Source organism: Anser brachyrhynchus, assembly GCF_964034855.1.
Source record: "Anser brachyrhynchus genome assembly, chromosome: 3".
In the NCBI taxonomy this organism is placed as follows: Eukaryota; Metazoa; Chordata; class Aves; order Anseriformes; family Anatidae; genus Anser; species Anser brachyrhynchus.
In genome coordinates, this window is record NC_137696.1 from 106741835 (window position 1) to 106764201 (window position 22367).

General features: G+C 37.1%; 1 protein-coding gene across 35 annotated transcripts in view; it reads right to left on the minus strand.

The window, feature by feature from the left end:
- The window catches only part of MYT1L (myelin transcription factor 1 like), a 331277-nt gene that overhangs the window by 84875 nt on the left and 224035 nt on the right, over nucleotides 1-22367 (minus strand). For 25 of the 35 annotated variants that reach the window (XM_080588548.1, XM_080588549.1, XM_080588526.1 and 22 more), the window contains 2 exons: nucleotides 18461-18834; nucleotides 14850-14945 (listed from right to left, as the gene is read on the minus strand). In XM_080588548.1, coding sequence (XP_080444674.1) covers nucleotides 14850-14945; nucleotides 18461-18834 — 470 coding nt within the window. The other 10 variants (XM_080588539.1, XM_080588547.1, XM_080588546.1 and 7 more) reach the window with 5 other exon arrangements.

Here is a 22367-nt window from a genome sequence, read left to right on the forward strand (position 1 = left end):
ACGGGATGCTTACTGTATTTATTTCTGATGGGCAATCAGATGTAGAAGAAAGAACATCAAAGTAATTAAAGAAGAAGTAAGTTATGTGTCCAGAATTGACAGTGCCTTTGCATTTAGCATGAGGCGTATAGAAACACTGGTGAAATAAGTACAACTTTAGCAGGATGCTGAAGTATAGTGTCGGAAGAAACGTTTTCTTGAGCGATCCAGAGAATTGTTAAGATATGTAGTAGATATACTACAGAAATTTTCAAAATGTGAAAATTTTTCAGGATTTTTTTTCTAAATAAGGGGTTTTGTGTTTGTGTTTACATGAATGAGAGTAATGTAAATGATCATCAAAATAGGGATGTATTATAGTTTGCCTCCACAACAGTGAAAAGTCAAAATATGAATCACGTACTGTATGAGTGAAGACATGTAAATTCCTTTTGAGTAGGTGAAGCTGGGTGAAAGCTGTAACTAATATTTTTATTCTGTTTGATTGGTTATATCCTTTTCAGGGCTCCTGCCCGTTCAATCCTAAAAAGAAGAAGAAAAAAAGGTGGTGGAGGAGAAGAAAGTGTAAAGCATGAATCCCTAATGAGAGAGGGAGGAAAACGAAAGTATTTTAATCTAGTTTCATTCCTCCTCTTTTAATTTTGTCCTTTTCTTACATTTTCTACTTTATTTATCAATTATTTTTTTCACGTTTATCTCCATGAAGTAGTTAATTTCAATGAAAAGGATATCTATGTATACTGTACCATCTTCTCCAGATTAGAGTCTGTTAGATCCTGAGACTTCTGGCCTGCTCTAGTGAAGCACCTGTCTCACCTGTGTATTAAACTGAGTGTTTGAGTACTGAATTAATTTGTGTGTTAGTTAACAGTACTTCTACAAAATATGCCAGCCCAGCAGTTCTATGTGAACCTATGTGTCTTTTCTTTTATTCAAATCTGTAAAAGCAAATCTTGTTTTCACTTCATGTTTCTACGCTTCCTAAGATTTAACCTTTAACTTGGTACCAACCTTTATTCTATGTTGTTTAATGGCTATGTGCTAAATGACTGTAAAGCATATAGCACTAAAATACCTACTCTACTCCTTACAGAATTTTTGGAACCATTGAGTCAAATTGCAGTTTTTAATTTGAAGAAGCATCTGAGTTTGTCTCAAAAAGAAACAAGTTAGCCAATCAGGTGAAGAGTGGATGAAGTCATCATATCTCTTTTTTTCTGTAAGCTTTGGGGTTGTGTGGAAAAGTAATATGCAACATAGTTTAAAAAGAATATCAGATTATTTTAGCCCTCATTCCCAGAATACCATGACAATTTAGATATTCCTGATTGCAATATTTGTTGTGTTTAACTCTCATTAGGTAAGACAAATGACAGGCAGGGAAATTATAGTGGAGGGTATGTGGAATATCTTTAAAGAGCTGGAAGCCTTCAGCCACTTGAACACAAGTGCACTTTTGTATGGCACTAAAAAAAAAAGTGAATAATTTGATTTCTTATTGCACCTTTCATCCAAGGATCTCAAAGCACTTTACAAACATTATGTTAAAAAGCCTCACAACACCCCTGTGAGGTAGGTATTTTAACCCCATTTTACAGATGGGAAATTGAGATACAGAGAAGGTGAGTGACTCCTTCCATGTCATACAATGAGTCACTGGAGAATAAGGACTATAGCTTCTATATCCGTGATTGCTTCCTCTCTTTGTTCCTATCACATGTACATGTGAACAATTTTTTTTTGGCAGAATAAATGGCTTGCTATGATTTTAGTTTAGGGAGTCATGCAAAACAGCACCCTCTTTTTGAAAATGATAATATACAGCATTTAGTTTGAGAGATTCTGCAGAGAGAGGCAATGATACTTCAGTTAAAGCAGCTACATTCCTATCAAAGACCAAAGACTTCATGAACAAGACTTTCCAAATCTGTGGTCTGTGTATCAAATTACTCACTTTCTCCCAAGCATGGGAAAACACGATGGCTAACAAGCTGAACCTATATGTGGTTATATAGGCTTCCTGCCCAGAGAAAGAGTTTCATTATCCATGCATCGTTGCCTGTTTTTGAACACTTCACTGCTCTTGCTACTGCCACTTGTCAGTTCCTAAGTGCTCAGCGTATGATACTACTGTGCTACCATTTTTCTCCTAAGCTGTAAAGTGAGGTGCATGCATATTTAGCAAGTCAGTCTTGGCACAAATGAATCCCAAATCTTGCAATGTTACAACATCATATGGGGTAGGGGGCTGTTTGCACATTGGATACTCCTCTGGAAAAATCTACAAGTAAGGAAACTGAGGACATACAAATTATAGTGAGCTTCCAACAGCTGACATGGTTTTGGTTTCATCTCCACTCCACACTGAAGAAACAGAGCACACATATAACTCTACTAAGCAAAATCTCTAGAAGTCTGAATACTCTTATTGATATGGGATTTGGACCACAGCCTAAGCCTTCAAATTTTTCTGTTTCAGGCACACACTGAAAACTGAAGTTGACCATGTGCAGTTCTTCATCTCTGCAAAAGTTCCTGAAGTACTTCCTGAAGTACTGAAATACTTCCTGAAGTATTCAAATAATAACCAATATTCAAAGTAAAATAAATGAAAAGCGGAAGTCATTAAGCATGGCAAGGAAGGTCTGAGCTAAAGAACACAGCATATTGCAGCACAATCCAGTATTGCAAGGTAGGAATGACGACTAGAGCAACCCCGTACAGACTTTCAAATATTGTACATAAATTTTACTATGTATTTCCCCCCCCCCTTTTTTTTTTTCTTTTTCCCTGTTACATTTTGATCTTTTCATTTTCTAAGTATTCCACTTTTTAACTTGATTTGCTCATTGGAAAAATAAGCAATACTTTTCTTTTTTTTTTTTTCTCCCTTTTTTCTTTTTCTTATTTTTCCTGAGGTTTAAAAGGGATCTTTACAGATTTGAATTTCTTTCCTGCTCAGGAGTGTTTACTGATATACAAAAACATTCCTTGTTTTTTTCCCCTTTTTGGTATTAAAATACATTTGAAATAGAAAAAATGAATATTAATAAATTATTTTGGCATATCAGCATTTTCAAAATTTTTGATTTCTACACAAACCAGTGTATTCTTATCTAAATGCATAGGTGTTTGTATATAATCAATGCCATGACATATTCTTTTTTCTTCACTTAACCTATCCTTGCAACCTCTTACTATGCCTTATCTCTGCCAGACATGCATGAATAGCATTCTAATCTGTAGGTATTCACATGAGATATTGGTAGAATACAGAGGTTCTTACTTGGGTTATTCCCACTAATACAACAGAATCAAGCAGGAACTTTGTGAGAGAGAGAGCATCAGATAATCCAGAAGATGGGCTTCCAACATATTTTTTAAAAGTGAAGTCTTTTGTTAATCATCCCTGTTTTCCCACTATAAGTCCTATGAGCCACCTGATACAGGTAGCTCTATACAGTTTTGGAAAAGGACCCTGAAGGTACCTGATGAAGGTCCTCCGACAAGACCTTGACTGTGATAGTATTGCTTCTAGTGACAGATATTGCAACAGTTTATTAAAAATTATCCATTTTTTGACAAACTAATGTACTTAGTTTATGATTTCCTCTTTTCACCACAAGACACTCCTTGCTTTCTTTGATCTTAGAGCATCTCACACGCCACTTCACATTGCATTGGTGTCATAGAATCATGAGATAGCTGAGATTGGAAGGGACCACTGCAGGTCATCTGGTCCAACTCTGGCTCAAAAAGGGCCCAGCAGGTTCTCTATCCAGGCGTGAGATGCCACAGCTTCTCTGGGAAATCTGTTCCAGTGTTTGACCACCCTTACAGTGAAATTTTTTTTCCTAATTTCTAAACGGAAGTTCTTTTGTTACAATTTGTGTCTGTTGCCCTTCTCCTCCTCAGAGTGAACAAACACTTTTTTTTCTTTGTACCTTACATGTTCTAGCTTTTTAATCATCTTGCTTGTTCATCTCTAGGCTCCAGTATTTCAGGTCTTGTACTGCTGAACCTAAAATGAAATCTAGTGCTCCACATACAATAGCATAAGTATTAAATAAAAGAGAATATAACTTCCCCTGTTCACAATCTCCAGCTTTTTGATCCTGACAGACAAACATTATTTCCAAATAGTCAAACAAATAGTCAAAAGGCAATGAATATGCTGGAGATTTTTTTTTTTTGTCCACAGAGAGAGCAGAAAATACATTTCAGTTACCTACAGGAACACCCCAAAATAAGTAAGGTCATTTGGTATGAAATCTGCTTGTTTGCTTTGCAGCATCTGCAATATTTGGTATGAAGGTATATGTTTAGGTTTGAGAAGGAACTCACCGAGAATATCTGTGATCAGAGTTGGATATGCTGGGTTTGTAAGAACAGTACAATTTAGCCAGTCATCCACACCTGGTCCACGCTTCTTTGAGAGCCATAATCTAGCTCAGTCAGCACTTAACTGTTTTAACCTGACTTCTGGCTGGGCAAATAATGAGATAGCTTTATCTGATGGCTGGTACTTGTCTCATCTTTTGCTCCCCAGGAAGTCTATATGAGGGAGGGGAGACACTTTCTCATAGCCTTCTAATGACTCAGCAGACTATGGCAGTTTCTTGCTTTTTCTCAGGTTTCCAAAGCTCAGCAAGGCAGCAGGCAATGAAGCAGCCAAAGCTATTCTCCAAATACTGAGATACAGCAGGGAGACAGCAGGGGATCAGAGGACCAGCTGCACCAATGGGAGAACACCCACTCAGACAAATCTTTGATATGGAGTTTCTACATGGGGCTACTCTAAAGGTTGCTTATGAGACAGTAACCCCTACCTATAGCCCTCTCTATGAGCATTGTTTTGCAAAAGATGCAACCTGGAGAACAAATTTTCAGTTCATAAACTAACAATTTCTTTTTCACAAACAAATCTCTGAGAAAGACAGGTTGGAAATTCTTACTGTAGGGATACATAATTTGTTTTTGTTTAGATCTCTGACTCAATGCAGATGTCCATATTCAACATGTCTAAATATGAACTAGCCATTCACACCACATATTTAGGCAGTGGAAAAAAATATGCATCTTCAGATTATTTTATCCTAAACTTGGTATCTGAAGTGGATTGGCTGAATTAATCCCTAAAAGTGGCTATTCCTCTTGACTGGCTATAAATGAAATTGATGGAATTAATTCTATCCTAATTATTTTCACTCAGAGCTTTCAAATTGCACTTTGCTGAACTTTAACAATATGTCTAATATGACACAGAAAGAATTGCAGAGAGCATGGAATAAAAGAGCTACGAGAAAGGAACCATCTTGAGGTTTTGGACACAAGCAAACGTATAGGGAAGTGTTGGCTCAAATGGGATGGGTGCTTATGATTGCATGAGTTACATGGATGGAGTTAATATCCTATTGGATTAGTCTGACCTCCACAATAATTTTAATTACTTATGTTTGGTTGCGTTTCATTATCAAAGGATGCCTGTTTGTGCTTTGACAATAATCTGACCTAATTGGAGGAATAGACAGAAATACATATCATGAACATTCTAGAGCATGAGAACTGCAAAATACAATATCTCTGAAATTTCTTCTTCCTATCTCTCTTTCTATCCCCTCAGTGATTTCAGATGCAAGGGATCTGGAAGGAAAAAGACTCCTGCATGCATGAGTGACAGGCTTCACTTCATTTGAAACATAAGACTTTTTGTTAGGGGGTTTATATCTTTTTTCTTTATCACTTGATCCATCTTCTTGTACAGTTCTCTCGTTTCTTGTCTTTTAGTGACAGGGAAGGCTGACTAACACTCCATAAAATAAGGAGAAAGTAAATACAAAGGGTAATTTGCCTCTTCGGTTACAGCCATTCAAACACAAACTAATCAGGGACAGGACGTGAGACCAAGCAGTGGCATCTGATTATTCATGCTGTTAAACTTTTAGTGAAACCCTGGCATGATTTTGATTTGATCGACTTAGCATCCTTCCACCAGTGTTCAGGCACAGTGCAGTGGTGCTAGTCAGGGACCGTTCCCAAGAAGCAGTCCAGATGTGGTCACCCTATTTTGGGAGGTTAAAGCTTAGGTGTATGGACCCAAGCCATACTGCAACAGTTGAACTCAGTATTAGATGAGTGGACTATGGCCTTTTTTATTCACTCACATAGATGTAGTTTTGATTACTGTGATTAAAGAGAAGGGGAACAAGGCAGAAGAATCTGTAAGGTGGAAAGCACACTGTCAGCTGTAACTTCGGAGAAAAGAGTAAGGCAAATTGGAACCTATTCTTTTAACCATGCTATTCCAGTCAGTCAAGTATGCAGTGGTCCTCACAAAACAGAAGTGGTGATTCCATGGTGCAGCTAGATCCTAGCTAGTTATGGAGAGTCTTCATTATGTCTTGTTTATTTTCTATCTATACTACATGTACATAGTATATGACTTATAGGCTTATGACATTGGCAATGTCTAGGATGGAGATCAGATTACCAGAGACCTGTCAAATGTAGGAATTGTATGAGGTGGTAACACATCTAAAAAAAGATTTTTCTTTTGCTACTGCATCTGCAAGGATATTTCCAGTGAGGTTGTTCCAACTATCTGCCCACCTTAAAAATGCACAACACCAACAATTTAGAAATTGTCAGTTCCTCCTTCTATAAGATGTTTCCTACTGCTGTTCGGATCTGCACTGGAATATCTGTTCTGATGATGAAAGCTTGTCTCTCATAAAAAGAAAACTTTTGCTGGAGAAATGCAACCATCTACATATTTACATAAATTTGTATATATTTCTAACTAGAGATATACATGACAGCTAAAATGGCAGTGACTTTGTAGTCAGTTTCGCAGTGCCTACATTGACTAGAGCAGTGCAATCTCAGTGCATGACATCTCTGCTGGAACTCTTGTTCTAACTGGCTGCACAGAAATTACAAACTTCAAAGTGGATCAGTCAAGCAAACCAATAACCACAGTAGCCAGTTTTCCAAGATACATGCACAAATGCATAGATAGAGAGATACTTATGCTGCACAAAACTAAATCCTGAGTCTTACTCTGGTTTCATGGAAAGCACAGGAACTGTTTTACTGGAGTTCACTCATGAAAGGAAGGTACATGAGATCAGAGTGAATTCCTCTACTTCAGCCTTCTTTATTTTTTTCTTCAAGTGTTCATCAGGTGATTCATACCGCAATCATCCTAATGTATTGTTCCTCCTCAAATACATCTTTAATGATTATTTTTAGGCTCTAAAAAATGTTGCACATTGAAGTATCTGAGCAACTCAAGAACAAATGAAATTAACCTATCCTACATGAACTTTTTCTCTCTGTCCCTTCATATATGAAGCACTATGGGACATAGTTTAGTGATGAGATTCAGCAGGTAAGGTTAATGACTGGACTTGATGATCTCGAAGGTATTTTCCAACCTATATGACTCTATGACTCTATATCTGCTATTGTAATACGTTTAATGGCTTCCAAAGTGGAACTGCATCAAATAGTTTCTTAAAACTCAAATAAACTGTGTACATTATTTCCACACTGCCTACTTTCTCACTTCCAGGGATGGGGCATCCACAGCTTCTCTGGACAGCCTGTTCCAATGCCTCACCACCCTCTGAGTGAAGAATTTCTTCCTAAAATCTAACTTAAATCTCCCCTCTTTTAGTTTAAATCCACTACCCCTTGTCCTATCACTACATGCCCTTGTAAAAGGTCCCTCCTAGCTTTCTTGTAGGCCCTCATTAAGTACTGGAAGGCTGCTGTAAGGTCTCTCCAGAGCCTTCTCCAGGCTGAACAACCCCAACTCCTTCAGCCTGTCTTCATAGGAAAGGTAATCCAGCCCTCTGACCATCTTTGTGGCTCTCCTCTGGACAACAGCTCTCTGTCCTTATTAATCCTGGTTTCCCACATTATAAAAAGGCTCAGAGAATCAACACATTGTATAGCTGCATTTCTCTAGTCCTGATTCTAGTAATGGCAATTATATAAAATGTCATCAGTATGGTATAAAGCTACACTACTGCAAAGGATGTTAAATTATACCACATCATGAATGGTCACGTATTAGGGATGCAAAAATAGAATAGAACTATAGTGGGATGCACTGTATTTGGATGTGGATATTTTGTCTAACCTTGATCCTGATCAACTATACTGTAAAATCACCCATCTTTCTTAAAGCCTTTGCATTATTATATTGACATTTCTGCACAATGCAGAGTTTAGATTGCTGCTTTAATGTCTTCCTCATGTCCTGTTGTCCCAGGAAAGAATGCTAACAATATATTTCACTTACTCTCTGCTGTACTCCCATGCTGGTCTCCTAATCATTTCTTTACATCTTTCTGCATTCCATTTTTCCTGAATAAGTCCTGAACTTCCTTTTACACTTGGAACTTTTTTACTTCCATTTCTGTGTCAGAAGACCCTCCAGCTGTTGAATCAATACTTCTTATACTTCTCTTTAATGGTCATTTCAGTTGGAATCACTTAAACAACAAGAACAAGTTCTTATGAATAGCAGCAGCAATGTCTACATTATTTTCAGACTGGAAATCTCATGTAAGAATTGTATAGGAACAGTCACATTTCATTTTCACTTGGTGATACAACTACTTCTGTGTTCATTTGAGACTTAAACTGAGGATATATCTGAAATCAAAACTGAAGAACTCAAAACACTGATCAGTTGTTGAAGGCGCTCCTTCTAATCCTAACCAAATACCCCCAGCCTTAAGAAGCTCTGCATCCATGTCCCATTTAAACCTGAAAGAATTCTAGATACTGGCCATCTTCATATCTAAGTTCCCAGAGAGACCCAATCTGTCTAATGCACTTGACAGAAAAAGGCTTCCCATGAACTGTTGCTTTGACTGGATTGCTTTAAGTTATAGTTAAGGGAAAAACTGCCAGTTTCCTCCTTTATTTCCCTTCCTCAATCGCCCTTTTTCTCATTGATGAAATACATTGTTTGGTAGATCACTTGCTAAAAAATTAGAAGACTGAGAGTAAAAGCTCTCCCAGTTTGAATGTATTCAATATCACATCACCCAAATGCAATAAAAGCTGGACTGGATACAAGCTTACTGGGAAGCACAAAACACAAGAGACCTCTACAAGTTTCATGTTATTTGGGACATGCAAAAATATACTGTCTTCATTGTGCATAGTATACAAGGGCACTCACCTACAAGAGAGAAGTAACATTTCTGATCCCTGCCCCCAGGACTGATTTTGTAATCTAATATTAAGCAGCCAATATATAAGATGGTTAGAGTGTCCTTTGAGCACAAAAAGGAACCCAGCAAGTCCTGCTTTCCCAGAAGAATGACCCTCCTTGGTTTACCAGAGTTCTTATTTTTTTTTTTTTTTTTCCCCCTAGGGTGTGATAGAGTTTCAGCAAAATGCTTAAGAGCATTGCTTATCTAAAGCAGTCTCTGATCTAGTTGCTAGCCCTCTGTGTTAGAAAATAAGGAAATGTGGTGTTGAACGCCCGTTTCAATTCTCACACTCAACTCAGGTGCCTGAGTTACAGACAGTGGCAGAATTTCATTCTATTCTGAAACATGTATCTCACTCTATCAAATGTATGGGGCTCCCAAGAAAATATTCTACTTTCTGTATACTTAAAAGTTGCCCTTCCTCACTGTATTTTCAGAGAAGAACATTCACAGACTGCTCTCATTAGGTAATAAATGATCTCTAATATAAGCATATTTTTTTATACCTGTGTACTTTTGTATACTGCACAAGTCCAGCACTATTTCTAGCACTCTGGTAATAATTACCTGTCATTCTGTATTTCCACTGTTAGTTATATAAATATATATTTTATTTGATTATTTAAAAGCAAAATTTTATTCAGCATATTGCAATAGAATAAGAAAATTTCTAACTTTCCATACGGTGCCAATCTTTAAAGTTGAATGATGCTTTAAGTATTGCAGATGATAAAAGACAGCTAAGCATTATTCTGTACAGACACCTGTCCTGTGCTTTATAAGGTGTCCAAGAAACCACTTAGCCTTGTATAAGCACCTGTATCTTGCTTATACAGAACCTCTGTAAGTTGAGGCAGTCTGTGAAACAATAGAATTGATATGTAGAATACAATAGAAATCAGAAGAAAGTAGTTACATAGCACACCTTAAAAGTGTATATGACAAGCAAAGAATGTCACCACATATTCAGTTGAAAATGTAAGGAAAAAACTTAGCCTGATGTGGGCCTGTGCAGCTTTGCAAACTCTCTTGTATTATATGATGGGAAGTGTTCATGCCACACAGACCTTACACCTGTTACTTTCAGTAGTCCGTGTCTAAAGAGTACAAGGAAAAATAAGGCCTACTTGCTTTTTGTTTGAACATTTGTTTGTTTGTTTTAATTGTAAATGTAGCTCTTCCTTGGAGTTTCTTTAGTGTCAAACAAGACTGTTACTCTTCCTATTAAAAGTATAGCCCGCAAAATGAAGCTTTTGGGATAACAGAACTATCAGGTGCATCAGTTCACCTAATCAACCCACATTAAGACTTGAACTGTTAATCCTGTTAACTAGCAAAACTTTCTCCTACTGAGCTACTGCAAATTTCTATTAAAACAGGAATGTTTAGTGCACAGAGCATATAATACCTGCCATAGATTCCTTAGAAATAACATGAAAGAAGTCCTTCAACTGTGGTGTTATGGATACTTGACACACTTAATGTTCTGTATGAAGCCTTTTTGTGCCAAATAATTCTGAGGATTACAATAACAACAGTGACCAAAATCAGGCTGATTCTATAACCACATCAGTGGCCTTTCTAATTTACTATTTTACTTACTTACTTACTTACTTACTATTTTACGTCCTTTACCAAAATCCTTCAGCTAGTTTCTTTCTTAGCATTAGTCTTCTCCATCTTTTGCTAAGTGACTCGACCATCCTCACTGTCCACCTAGCTAATTGTAGGTCCCACAGTTTGCTCTCACAGAATATCTGTAGAATAAATTATATCAAAGAAGGGAAAGAATCGCCCATGATATAAATGGACTATGTCATGTATAGTACATGTGACAAACGAACACAACTGAATTGTCCTGAAACATGTAAAATGAGGAGGAAATGCTTCCATAATAAAAAAGTATTCACAATTCATGTAATCACAGTATCACACAATGGTTAAGGTTGGAAGGGACCTCTGGAGGTCATCTGGTCCAAGTCCCCTGCTCAAGAAGGGATACCCCGAGCAACCACGTGCAGGCAGCTTTTGAAGATCTCCAAGAAGTGAGACTCCACAACCTCTCTGGGCAACCTGTTCCAGTCCCTCATCACCTGCACAGTAAAGAAATGCTTCCTCATGGGTTTCTTGATGTTTAAATGCAATTACATATATATGTTCATTATACATCAATGCTTTTGTTTCTAAGATTTTTTTATGTTGTTGTTTATATTTTTCAGTTTAACAAAATTTCTGTGACATGAGGTATTTGCCAGGACTGCAAATTTTAGTCATGAAAATAGATATGGATGAGAAGAAATTATCAATCTGGTCTGGAATTTTATTTCATTTTATTATATCCTTGAGGAAATGTTACTGTGAAAAATTAACACCTGCAGCAACCAAATAAGGTTCTCTGCTTTTCAGGGAGAAAAGTTGTCATTTGTGTTCACTGTTTTAGGAAAAAAACACTGTAAGACCAGTGGTGATTGTGAATGAATACGATGATCAAAATTTGTCTTTAGACCTGCACTCTAAACACAAGAGTTAAAATAGGAACCTGAAATACTGACAAAACAAAGTTTATTGTTTAAGACAGTGTCAAGAAGGATTCATACAGAGCCTGTAGACTCTGTCTAAGTTGTACTACAGTCTGGACAATGCTATCTGTGAAGTAGCACCATGAAAGGCAAAGGATTTCAAAAAGAACATGAAGAATTATTTTTTGCACAACCCATGAATATGTTTCCCTAAGTGCCATATTCCAGATGTGAGACTTTCCATAGCAACATCCGGTCATTATGTTTGCAAATATGGATGCAGAGAGCTGATATATAACTGAGTTCACTATTGGCTCTGTAAAGCACTAAACAGCAAAAGCAACTAGCTTCTTGGCACAGCTGTGCCAAAAATAGAAGATCATTGGGAATGAACTGTTTACAGAGTCTGAGTGAGAACAGGAATATAGTTCTAAGGCTTCAGCACTTTTGCTCTGAATTTCTTCTCCAATCTATCTTATTTCAGAAAGAATTAATTTTACTATATCATTTGCCAGACAACAAATGAAAGAAGGGAAGTCAAGGATCCACTCTGCATTTATTTGCAGACAGAAGGATGCAACAGAAATACAGAAAAGGCAACTTCTGTGCAGCGTCTTCTTGAGGACTGAAATGTGCGAGAATCCTAAGCAGTACTGCTGAGATATATGGTTGCTTTCCACATCTACTTCTCTGGCAAGACCAGGTAAAGCCCTGAAGCAATTTAATATTACAATAGGTCCAACATATTATGTTCAGCTAACAAGGAAGGAAAGAGCTTGTGAATTAAAAACACAAGCAGCAACCCCATGCATAAGTGAAATAGATTCAGAATGAAGTAACATTAAAATCAGATGTAGTGCTGAATGTGTTGTGTGGTCAAAGCCTTTAGTTCAAACTCTGAAATCCTTAAGTATCCCAATGTCCTCTACAGAATTTCTGCTTCCACCAGCAGAAGTTGTGTATGGCATAGATCTGTAGCAAAGGTAAATGATTAATGATTTCTTTACATTTTTTTTTTTTTTTTTTTTTTAGGAAGAATCAGATAGTTCACATATCATGTAAAGCCTATTATTTGTAGGAAAGGAGCTAAATATTCAAACCCCTATATCAAAAAGAAACAGTCCTAACTTTCAACATAGAAGTGGACTACTAACAGCTTAAAGCTATGTATAAGTGTCTAGACACAGCCTGAAAAATTCTGATCTTCAGAATTAAACATTTATACAGAAGGATGTCTTTATAAATAGTTCTTCAAAGGAAGGAAAAGTTATGTATAACATACAACACCACCACATATAAATGCAACTTCTGATGTAAATGAGCTCAGCTTCAAGCCTTATCTCACTTCGAAGAATTAAAAGTGATATTTAAACAAAGCCCTAACCAACCATATTGTTTAGGAGCGGCACACAGTAAACACCTTGAGAACAGAGCAACAAGCAAAAATTTACTATGCTAGCAAAGCAGCCATGTTCATGCAATCCACCAACCAAACAACTGCAAGTATAAGAGAACTTAAATAAATAGATCTGAACCAATTCCACAAGAACTGGAGGTACCTACTTTTCCACTCTGAACAACCTGTTCCAAATCTTTTTATTATATTTCCAATGAAAATTTTCAGAGAAAACATTTAGTCTGAATGTCTCCACATGAAATACTATAAATTGCTAAATATCAAAACAACTTGCAATCTATGTTTGTATCTTCAATGCAGAAAGAAGATATCAATAAAAATTGTCTTATGCAGTGGCTCGACCCAACCGCTTCCAGGCTTGTGTAGTTTGTAACTAGATCAGGAAGGCAACTTTAACTTGGTATCTAGAGGAAACCTTCATGATGGTTAGGATAAATTCCTTCCAGATGTAACTATTTATTTATTTATTTTCTGTTATTCATACTGTTATTTGTGAGATACCCTAAGCACAGGGTAGTTTCTTTTATAATGGAGTTGAAATGATACAGCAATAAAGTCTAGTAGCAGAGGGTTAAGATCTGCTTCCCTTTTTGAGGCCGTCAGGTATTTATTAAATTTTCCTGGGATGTGGAAAATGCAATTCTTTCCATGTACCTTGTTCTAAGTAGTGAAATGATACTTTCTGACCTCTTCACTTAAAGCTACAATTTTCCTCTATTAGGTGTTTTGCCTATGAGGTACATGTAAGTCCAGCTCTCTGCTCTGTTTATTACTGAACACTCACTATGTTCACCAAGTGAACCACTTTCCTGCTAATAGTTTTAAATAAATGGTTAGTGGTCAGTGGGTTGGACAGACCCTTTATTTTATCTTTATTTTATCAAATGTTTATCTTTATTTTTTTTATCTTTATTTTTTTATCTTTATTTTATCAAATGTTTTATCAAATCATCTTTATTTTATCAAATGTTGAGTGTCTTCAGTTACAAGGACAGCTGGAAAGCTGTGTACTAACACTATTTCCTCAGCACGTGATTGGTGTTTGTGTCTCCTCTTTCTTGAAGGGACAAAAATAAGTGCTGCAGAAGCATGATGAAGGCACCAGGAAGACAGAGGAGGGCATGGTAATCATGTTGACAGGTAGACTTCAAATTATGAGAGCCTGTGTGCCTGTGTCTAGTTTATGGTAGTGGAGAAAAAACAAAAAACAAACCCACCAAAACAAACAACAACAACAATCAAGCCCCAAACCAACCAACCAACCGAAAACATTTTACCAGATTATTAAAAATAATTCTGCAATTTAAAGAAATGTGAAAACTGGTACCCCATCTCTCTCTACTTTCATGTATTAGTCTTCATTAAAAAAACAAACAAACAAACAAAAAAAAACTGTATTTACACTGCTATTTCTGTTTTACAACTATTTGCACAGCATGTGTCACCTGATAAATTAGGTGTAGTACCACATATTAGTATATTGTATATGCCAGCTATCTTGAGTTTGTTAGAAAATGTAAGGGAGTTTCTAAAAGATTTATACATCCTAAAACTTCAACTTCTGATAAACTGCATTCATTTATGTAGTATTGTTTGTGAAATGGATTTGATTGATGTATTGAGTTTCTTTAGACCTCGAATAAGCCTGACTCCTCCTGCCCCTGGTGGATTATGAAATACCTGAAGTACAAGCCATCTTGAATGTCTTCATGTGATATGGGCTAAATGGTGCCTTGGAACATCTGTTCCTGGAGCTCCTCCAGCGGAGATTTCTTTCTATAACAGAAAAGCTTTGTGAACAGTCTTTGGGACCCAACTAAGTGAAGTGAGCTCAGGAGAAAGCACTTCAGTTTGCCTTGCAAATCAAATGTGCCCTTCTCAATATAAAGATTTTCAGCAGTCACCATCATAGAGAAGGGGCACTCCAAAAGCAGCCTTTTCTCTTACTCTTTCATTTTTACTTTTACTTCTTTTACACTTTACACTTTTACTTCCCATTATCTTAACAAAGGTCATCTGCCTGCATTTTTTTTTTTTTTTCTTAAATTTAAGAGGTTGGAAATATTCATCTTTCCTGTAGAGGTAGAGCTGAACATAAGGGCTCCTCAATAAATAATTGACAGATAGATGATAGATACCCGTTCTTAAAGACATTCGGTACATTTAATGGAAACTGAAAGAAGATATGTTTGGCCACTGCTAGGGAATTATAAGCATTAATTTTAATTCAATGGATTATATAGAGAAATATGAGCACAGAATTTGGGACTCAGATCTAAAAGAAGAATTTTGTTTTGTTTTGTTTTTTAATTGGTATTTTGAGATTTGTAAGAGTGTTGCTTTAGGATACTTCCTTATTTCCCAAGTCCTTTAGTTTATCAATGACAAGGCTAGAAAGATGTGATTTTCAAAAAGGATGAGATGTTTTCAGTGAATGCCCAAGGTTCTCAGTAAGAATTATATACCTGTATTACCTACAGTCCTCTAAGAATCCCATCCAAAATTCACTTTCTTTTTAAAAAAAAATATGAGCAGTGAGATGCCAGTGTGGTTACTGGAGTTTCACAAGATTAATCCTTTTCTAACAGAAAACTGAGTTTGGTCTAAGAAACAACAAAGTACCTTGCTTTTATCTTTTTCCCCTTAATTACTGTGTCTGTAGTCCTACACTTGTTGATGGAATTCTTCTATCACTACTACTTATGATGTTAACTGCATTGCCCACAGAGTACATTTACTTATGGTTGTAATCTACAGCACAAGTGACAGAAACTTTGATTAGAGCTGTGCAGGCATTCTAGTGTCCATTGTTCAATTCTACATTTTGTTTCTAGGAAAAGGAACAGTAAGATACTTCCTACTAAGATGCCTTAGAAGCTGGATGGTGGTTTACTACAATATCTAAATTGTAGCGAGCAGTGAGTGATTCAGACTACTAAATTCAGAGCTGACAGACCTAATTTTCCCATACAGTAAACAGATAAAGGCAAGTGCCATATTCAGTCCATGTATTTTTAGAACTCCTAACTTTGCACTTCATTTCCCTGGAAAATCAACAGTCCAAATTCTACCAGTGTTGCTAATGTTATGAACAGAAGAAAGTGAAACATCAGGATCCCTATCAAAATCAATAAGAAATAAACTATCTAAACAAATCTGTTTTATTAATTAGCTTCTAGACCTCACCAAGAACAAACTCTGTTATTAATCTCCCCGCTCTCTGGCAGAGCCATAAGAAACTCCATATTACCTTCCTCATTAATTGATGCTAACTCTATTTTGTAAATCAGCTGTGCTCTAACTGGGTTTGTCCACATAGCGATTACTATGTTGATTCTCAGAAGATCTTATAATACTTTTCTTATAAAATTCTATTATCACTTTTCACATTTTATGAGCCTTTTTTCCTAATGACTAATATTTGACATAGAATATATATACACATAGGTATCAATGAACATGTGTATTAATTCCAGAAAAACATGGGATCCCTAAGAAAAACTTAACTTGTGTGAGTTTTAATTCCAAGTATTATGCAAAGCAGCTAATACAGGCACCTCTGTAATATTCTTGCAGTTCTTAACCACAGCCTACTATTTATGGAAGGAAAGCAGTCAAAAAGCAACGTCAGCCTCTTTAGGTTGATTAGAACGGCTAACTGCATGTGTAACTGTTTTGGAACAAGTAAGCCACTGTGTTTCATAATGATAGTAGAAGTAAGCTGAGTATCAAGCATCATGGTTTTCCAGTAGTAATTTACTTGAGCTCTTGAGTTTTGCTTATTTTTTTCCTTATATTTTTGATAGTGTAGATTCAAAATTTTTCATGTTAGCTGAAAACACAGCAGCAGTCGCACCATGAACTAAGCATTGAAAAGTTCAGTCACCATTACATCTTAAAGAAACTGCTAGACTTCCTCCACTTGCCCATCAGAATAGCAGTAGCAATTGCACATTGGATTGATCTAACACAGCTTCTCTTTCAGATTCTGAAATAAGCAAAGTTCCCTGCAAAGGAAATGACTTCCTTGTTGCATCAAACTTATGTAACTTTTGAAATTGGCCATGTATGTTCTACCAATTTTGTTGATAAATTTAAGCAATTGAGGATATGCTATAGATTCAGATACCTGAGAAAATGCTTATAGCCACCCAGCTAGCCACCATCTTGCCCAAATGGAAAGAATACTTCCAAAGTATTCCTATAAGATTTAAGATCTGACCTTACAGAATGCTGAAACAAAAGTCATACAACTTTCATACCTGGTTCCTAAGAGGAATCCAACTGAGGAGTGCTGAAAGCTTTTCTTATATTTTTATTGGTTAGAAAGGTGAATCTACCCAACCAAAAACGTGTTCCCTGGAAATGGGAACAAAATACTTTTTAGATAGCTCATTAATTTTTGCATGATTCTTCAATTTCACCCCAGTGCATTATGATGTCTGTCATAAGCATAAGGACTCTTGAGTAAATGGACACTGATTATATATTTTGAAAATACTGGTTATACAGAGTCCAATATACCCAAGAAAAGAGAAAGCTTCATAGGTTAATTACATTGCTATTACATCAATTCAGTTACTACCAGTGACCTGTATGTATAAAGGGCAGTTTTGCCAAGGTATCGTAACCAATATATATCACTTTTAGAAGGACTTTATCTATTTAAACCTCTCTCTGTATTTTCAATAGAATCAACTAAAGTACACAGCATCCAAGTCTCAAAGAACCAAAGCATATCATAACGCTTCATTCTGAACAGTTTCTTGGTGGAGGGTGGGGCTGGGGAGTTTGGGGCAAAATTTTCAAAGGGGAGAGGCCTGTTTTTGCTCAAAAAAATTATCTGAAAACTTGTGACAGCATTTATGTGGGCAGTCATTGACATTATATAAGCAGATCCAGCAAATACACTTGCAAATGATCAGTACAGGCACCCAGCTGTAGCTGATGCTTTGCTTGTACCTTTGTGAATATTCTTCTGGTAACTGCATGCATTAATCCACTATTAGGATTACATTTTATGGAAGCATTTTTTGCACAAATACACCTCCACCCTCCTTGTTTGAAATGTGAGTGCTGGTGTATCAAAAAATATTTGGAAGACAGACTTATTAAAATAGATGTTAAGAGAACACAGTGGGGTATATTTTCAGTGTGGAGCAGAGAGATTTAACTGCATGACTTCCATTAGCTTTAATGAGAACTGCACAGCTAAATCCTCACACACCACACTAGAAGATTAACCCAGAAAACACATAGTGTTTACTTTTTACTAATACTCTGATTATTACCACGTTCTTCCTCCTCCTCTTCTTCTTCCTCCTCCTCTTCTTCCTCCTCCTCTTCATCCTCCACATCTTCACCTTCCTCTTCATCCTCCTCTTCTTCCTCTTCAATCTCCTCTTCTTCTTCTCGATCTATCTCCTCATCTTCCTCCTCCTCATCACCTTGCTCCTCATTGTCATCAGAATATTCCTCCTCTTCTTCATCTTCTTCCTCCTCTTCCTCTTCCTTTTCATCCATCTCCTCTGTTCCATCAGTTTCATAGCACTCATCTACTGAGGAGTTGTCTGCTTTAACCACAAAGGGTTTTCTTTTGGGAGCTGGTTCTTGTGGTTGCTTATCTTGTGTTTTTCGTTTTTTTGCCAAAGGACAGCCATAAACACTGTGAAAAATAAAAGATGTAAATTATTACACTATCCTAAAAATTTCTGCAAGATAACTCACGTCATTTAGCCATTTATTCTAATTTCTACAACTCGATTAGTTCCTGTTCTCAAAACACATGTTTTCAAACCAAAACATTGCTTAGGCAATAACGACCAGGGTGAAAGATATTTACAAAACCTGTGAACCTGCAAAGAATTATTATTTGCCTGAAACAGTATTGATACAAATGTGTGTTTTTCCTTCTTTTTCTTTTCTGTGTTCTGCGTGTTAGACTTTTTTTTCTAGGGCAGATTAATGTAGTTAAAAAAAAAGCAAACAAACAAACAAACAAACAAAATGGCACTACCTGTTAGCTATCAATACAACAATCAGGAAGAAAGCAATGCTTCATAATTTTCTAATATTTAGAAACGTTTTGATCATTTACAACAAATACATGTTTGAGTGGTATTTAAATAATGAAAATACAAATGCATTTTTAACACTTTTTTTTGTTGTTATTATTACAAATGATGAACTGCTCTTAAATTCTCCACTGTTCATCTTCATTATATGTTACAAGGCTGAATAAATGGGAATGAAAGCTCCCCAGCACAACCAGAACTAACAGTTTAATGGGCAATGTTGGAAGTGTTGTCACACTGAAAAAATGAAACAATAAATAAAATCCATTGTCAGTGAAGTAAGTAAATTTTTTTTCAAAGCTGAGTACATCTTCTCTTCAATCATTTAAACACATTTTAACATAAGCAGCATTTCAGAGTTTTGCTCTTCTAGCGGAGTAGCTACCTGTTTCTTAAAGATGTATGATCTGTGTTTGTTGAATGTAGTCACCCCTTGTTGTAACCACTATCACTTTTTTTTTAAGAACTTTCTCTTTTGCCTTCTTTGTTGAAGTGCTACTCAAACCACATTGCTTTTTAAAATTTTTCTTCAGATTAACTATTTTTGTGACATTCCAAATGTTTTTTTTCTAGCCTTTTATGCATATCTACTTATATCTTCCTTTTTACATTATATTTTCATACCCTTTATAGTGATTACAAAACACTGAGGATCTTTATCATTTTCTTCTACTCTATTAATGCTTCATTTTCTATTAACAGATCACTGAAAAATAGGGCTTGTCACAGCATTTAGTACTACAGATGTGCTCTTTGTGGTGTCTGCATTTTGGTCTGATTTAATCACATCCTGGCAGCTATACATTCCAATTACTTAAACTGCTATTTAGGTAACAAGCAGCCCATTTTATCTAAGTGCCTAACTTAACCATGTGAATTTTAAAGCCCTTGTTCACAGTAGGGCTGGCTCACTCTGCCTGGCACACACATATCTAAGGATCAGGTACAGTCACAAAAGTTGGTATTCATAATGGAAAACCTGTTTGGGGAGGCCTTCTTTGGGTAACACAGGCACCTCTCTCTCTTGTAAGGCCTATAGCTGTCTTTAAAGTCTAATCCAGCATGCCTAAATTAGACAACAACCTCCCTCTGTTAACACTGTCAGAAAATACTGAGTGACATTTAGGTACCTCCATCTAGACAGATCCCAGTTATCCTCATTTTGGTTTTGGGTATGTGGATTGGATTTACATGGGTATGTGAGGCGGCCTCTGTGAGGAGAGGCCTGGAAACAGCTGGTTCCAGCCGGCTCCAACAGCCCCAGTGGAGGGCACAGCTGGGCTTAGTTTCCTGTGGGAAACATATTTAAGAAAGAGTAAAAAATGCTATGCATCAATAAGAGAGAAGTGAGGAAAACAAGAGAGAAACAACTCTATAGCCAGCGAGGTCAGTGCAGAGGGAGGGGAAGGAGGTGCTTCAGGCAATAGAGACAATATTCACGCTGCATCCCGTGGAGGGCCACATGCCGCAGCAGGTGGATGTGCTCTGAAAGCAGCCTGTGGAGAAACAGCATGGGAGTAGGATGCTGGCAGGAACTGCAGCCTGTGGAGTTGAGCCCATGGTGGAGCTGGGGAAGAACATGAGGAGTAAGGAGCGGCAGAGAATAAGCACTGACCTCAACCCCATTCCCCATCCCCGTGCTGCTTCAGGGGAAGGAGGTAAGAAGGGTCAGGAGCGAAGGAATGAATTTGAGCCTGGGAAGACGTGGTGAAGGGGGAAGGTGTTTTCGTTTTGTCTTTGTTTCTTACTCTCCTTCTCTGTTATTAATGGGCAATAAATAATCTTCCTTAAGTCAAGTCAGTTTTTCCCATGATGGTAACTGGAGAATGATCCCCCTGACCTCATCTTGACCCATGATTTTTTTCATTAAATTTTCTTGCCATGTTGTTGAAGAGGTGGAGTGAGAGAGCAGCTTGGTGGGCACACGGCAGCTAGTCATGGTCAACCCACCGCAGTATGTGGTAGTAGCACTGACAATACATATTTTCCGGAAATCAACACAGAAGTTCAGGATTAGTGGTGTTGGCTAGAAGGGGAATAGACCCCATACATGCTCCAGATCCTAGGAACAAGCTCCAACCAGCAGGTAGCATGACATATGCTGGGGAAGAGCACCCCTTTCTAAAAGAAGAGCTCCAAGAAACTAAGTCTGATACACAGTAAGCAAACAAAATCTCAAACCCTTACTACCGTTGTGTCCTAAACCTGGGAAGGCAGAAGCTTCTTTTTTTATTTTTTTTGTCTTTATATTTGTTTCTACCTAAAGATGCTTCAACATAAAACCTACATGTTAGGCAGAAATCCTTGTCCCTAGCTCCACACTACTGCTGTCTGTCATATGACTGTCCTGTCTCTTGACCTGTGACTCCTATTCTTAGTAAACACTCAGCTGCTCAGAGTTGAGTGGAATGGCAGAAATGATTTTCATGGAGAATATCCCACCTTATCACAGTCAGGGCAGAAACAGGAATTCAGTCTCCCTCAGTCTAGACAGTGTCTAAAGCTTGTGGAAAAAGAGGAGCGCTGTTGTAGTTCTGACCACTCCAGGTTTATTCTGGAGCATCCCCTGGTGCTATGGGAGGAGTTCAGGAACTGCATACCTAAACTATTTATATGAAGCTCTGACTTCTAAGGCAGGCAATTTTTTCCTCAGAACTAGAATTTCAACATGCATGTAGTGCCCAGGGAAACGTCCATATGGCAACAGAGGAACCTGTTTCAGTTAGGTGCCCAGCAGGTTGCAATCCTGGAAAACAGGTGTAGGTCACAGCTTGGGCCTCATGCAGGTGTTAGAAACTTGCATATCAATTCAATGCATTTTAAAAAGACGGGATAACATTCATTGAGTGGACGTGTCTTGCTTTCTTGTCTTGGTTTTTGTTCCTTCTCCTTGTGATGTATATTACCCTTATTATAGCTTCTTTAATGCCAGTATCATTAAGTGATATTTTCATAAAACCCTGATATTTATTTTCAAAGATGAGAGTAGGCTTAGCCCCAACTATCTCCAGCATTTCTTTTCTTTCTCTTATTATAACCTTCTTAGAACAGAACAGAATACAACAGATCAGAATAAAATAGTTTAAGTTGGAAGGGACCTACAAAGATCATGTACAACTGTCAG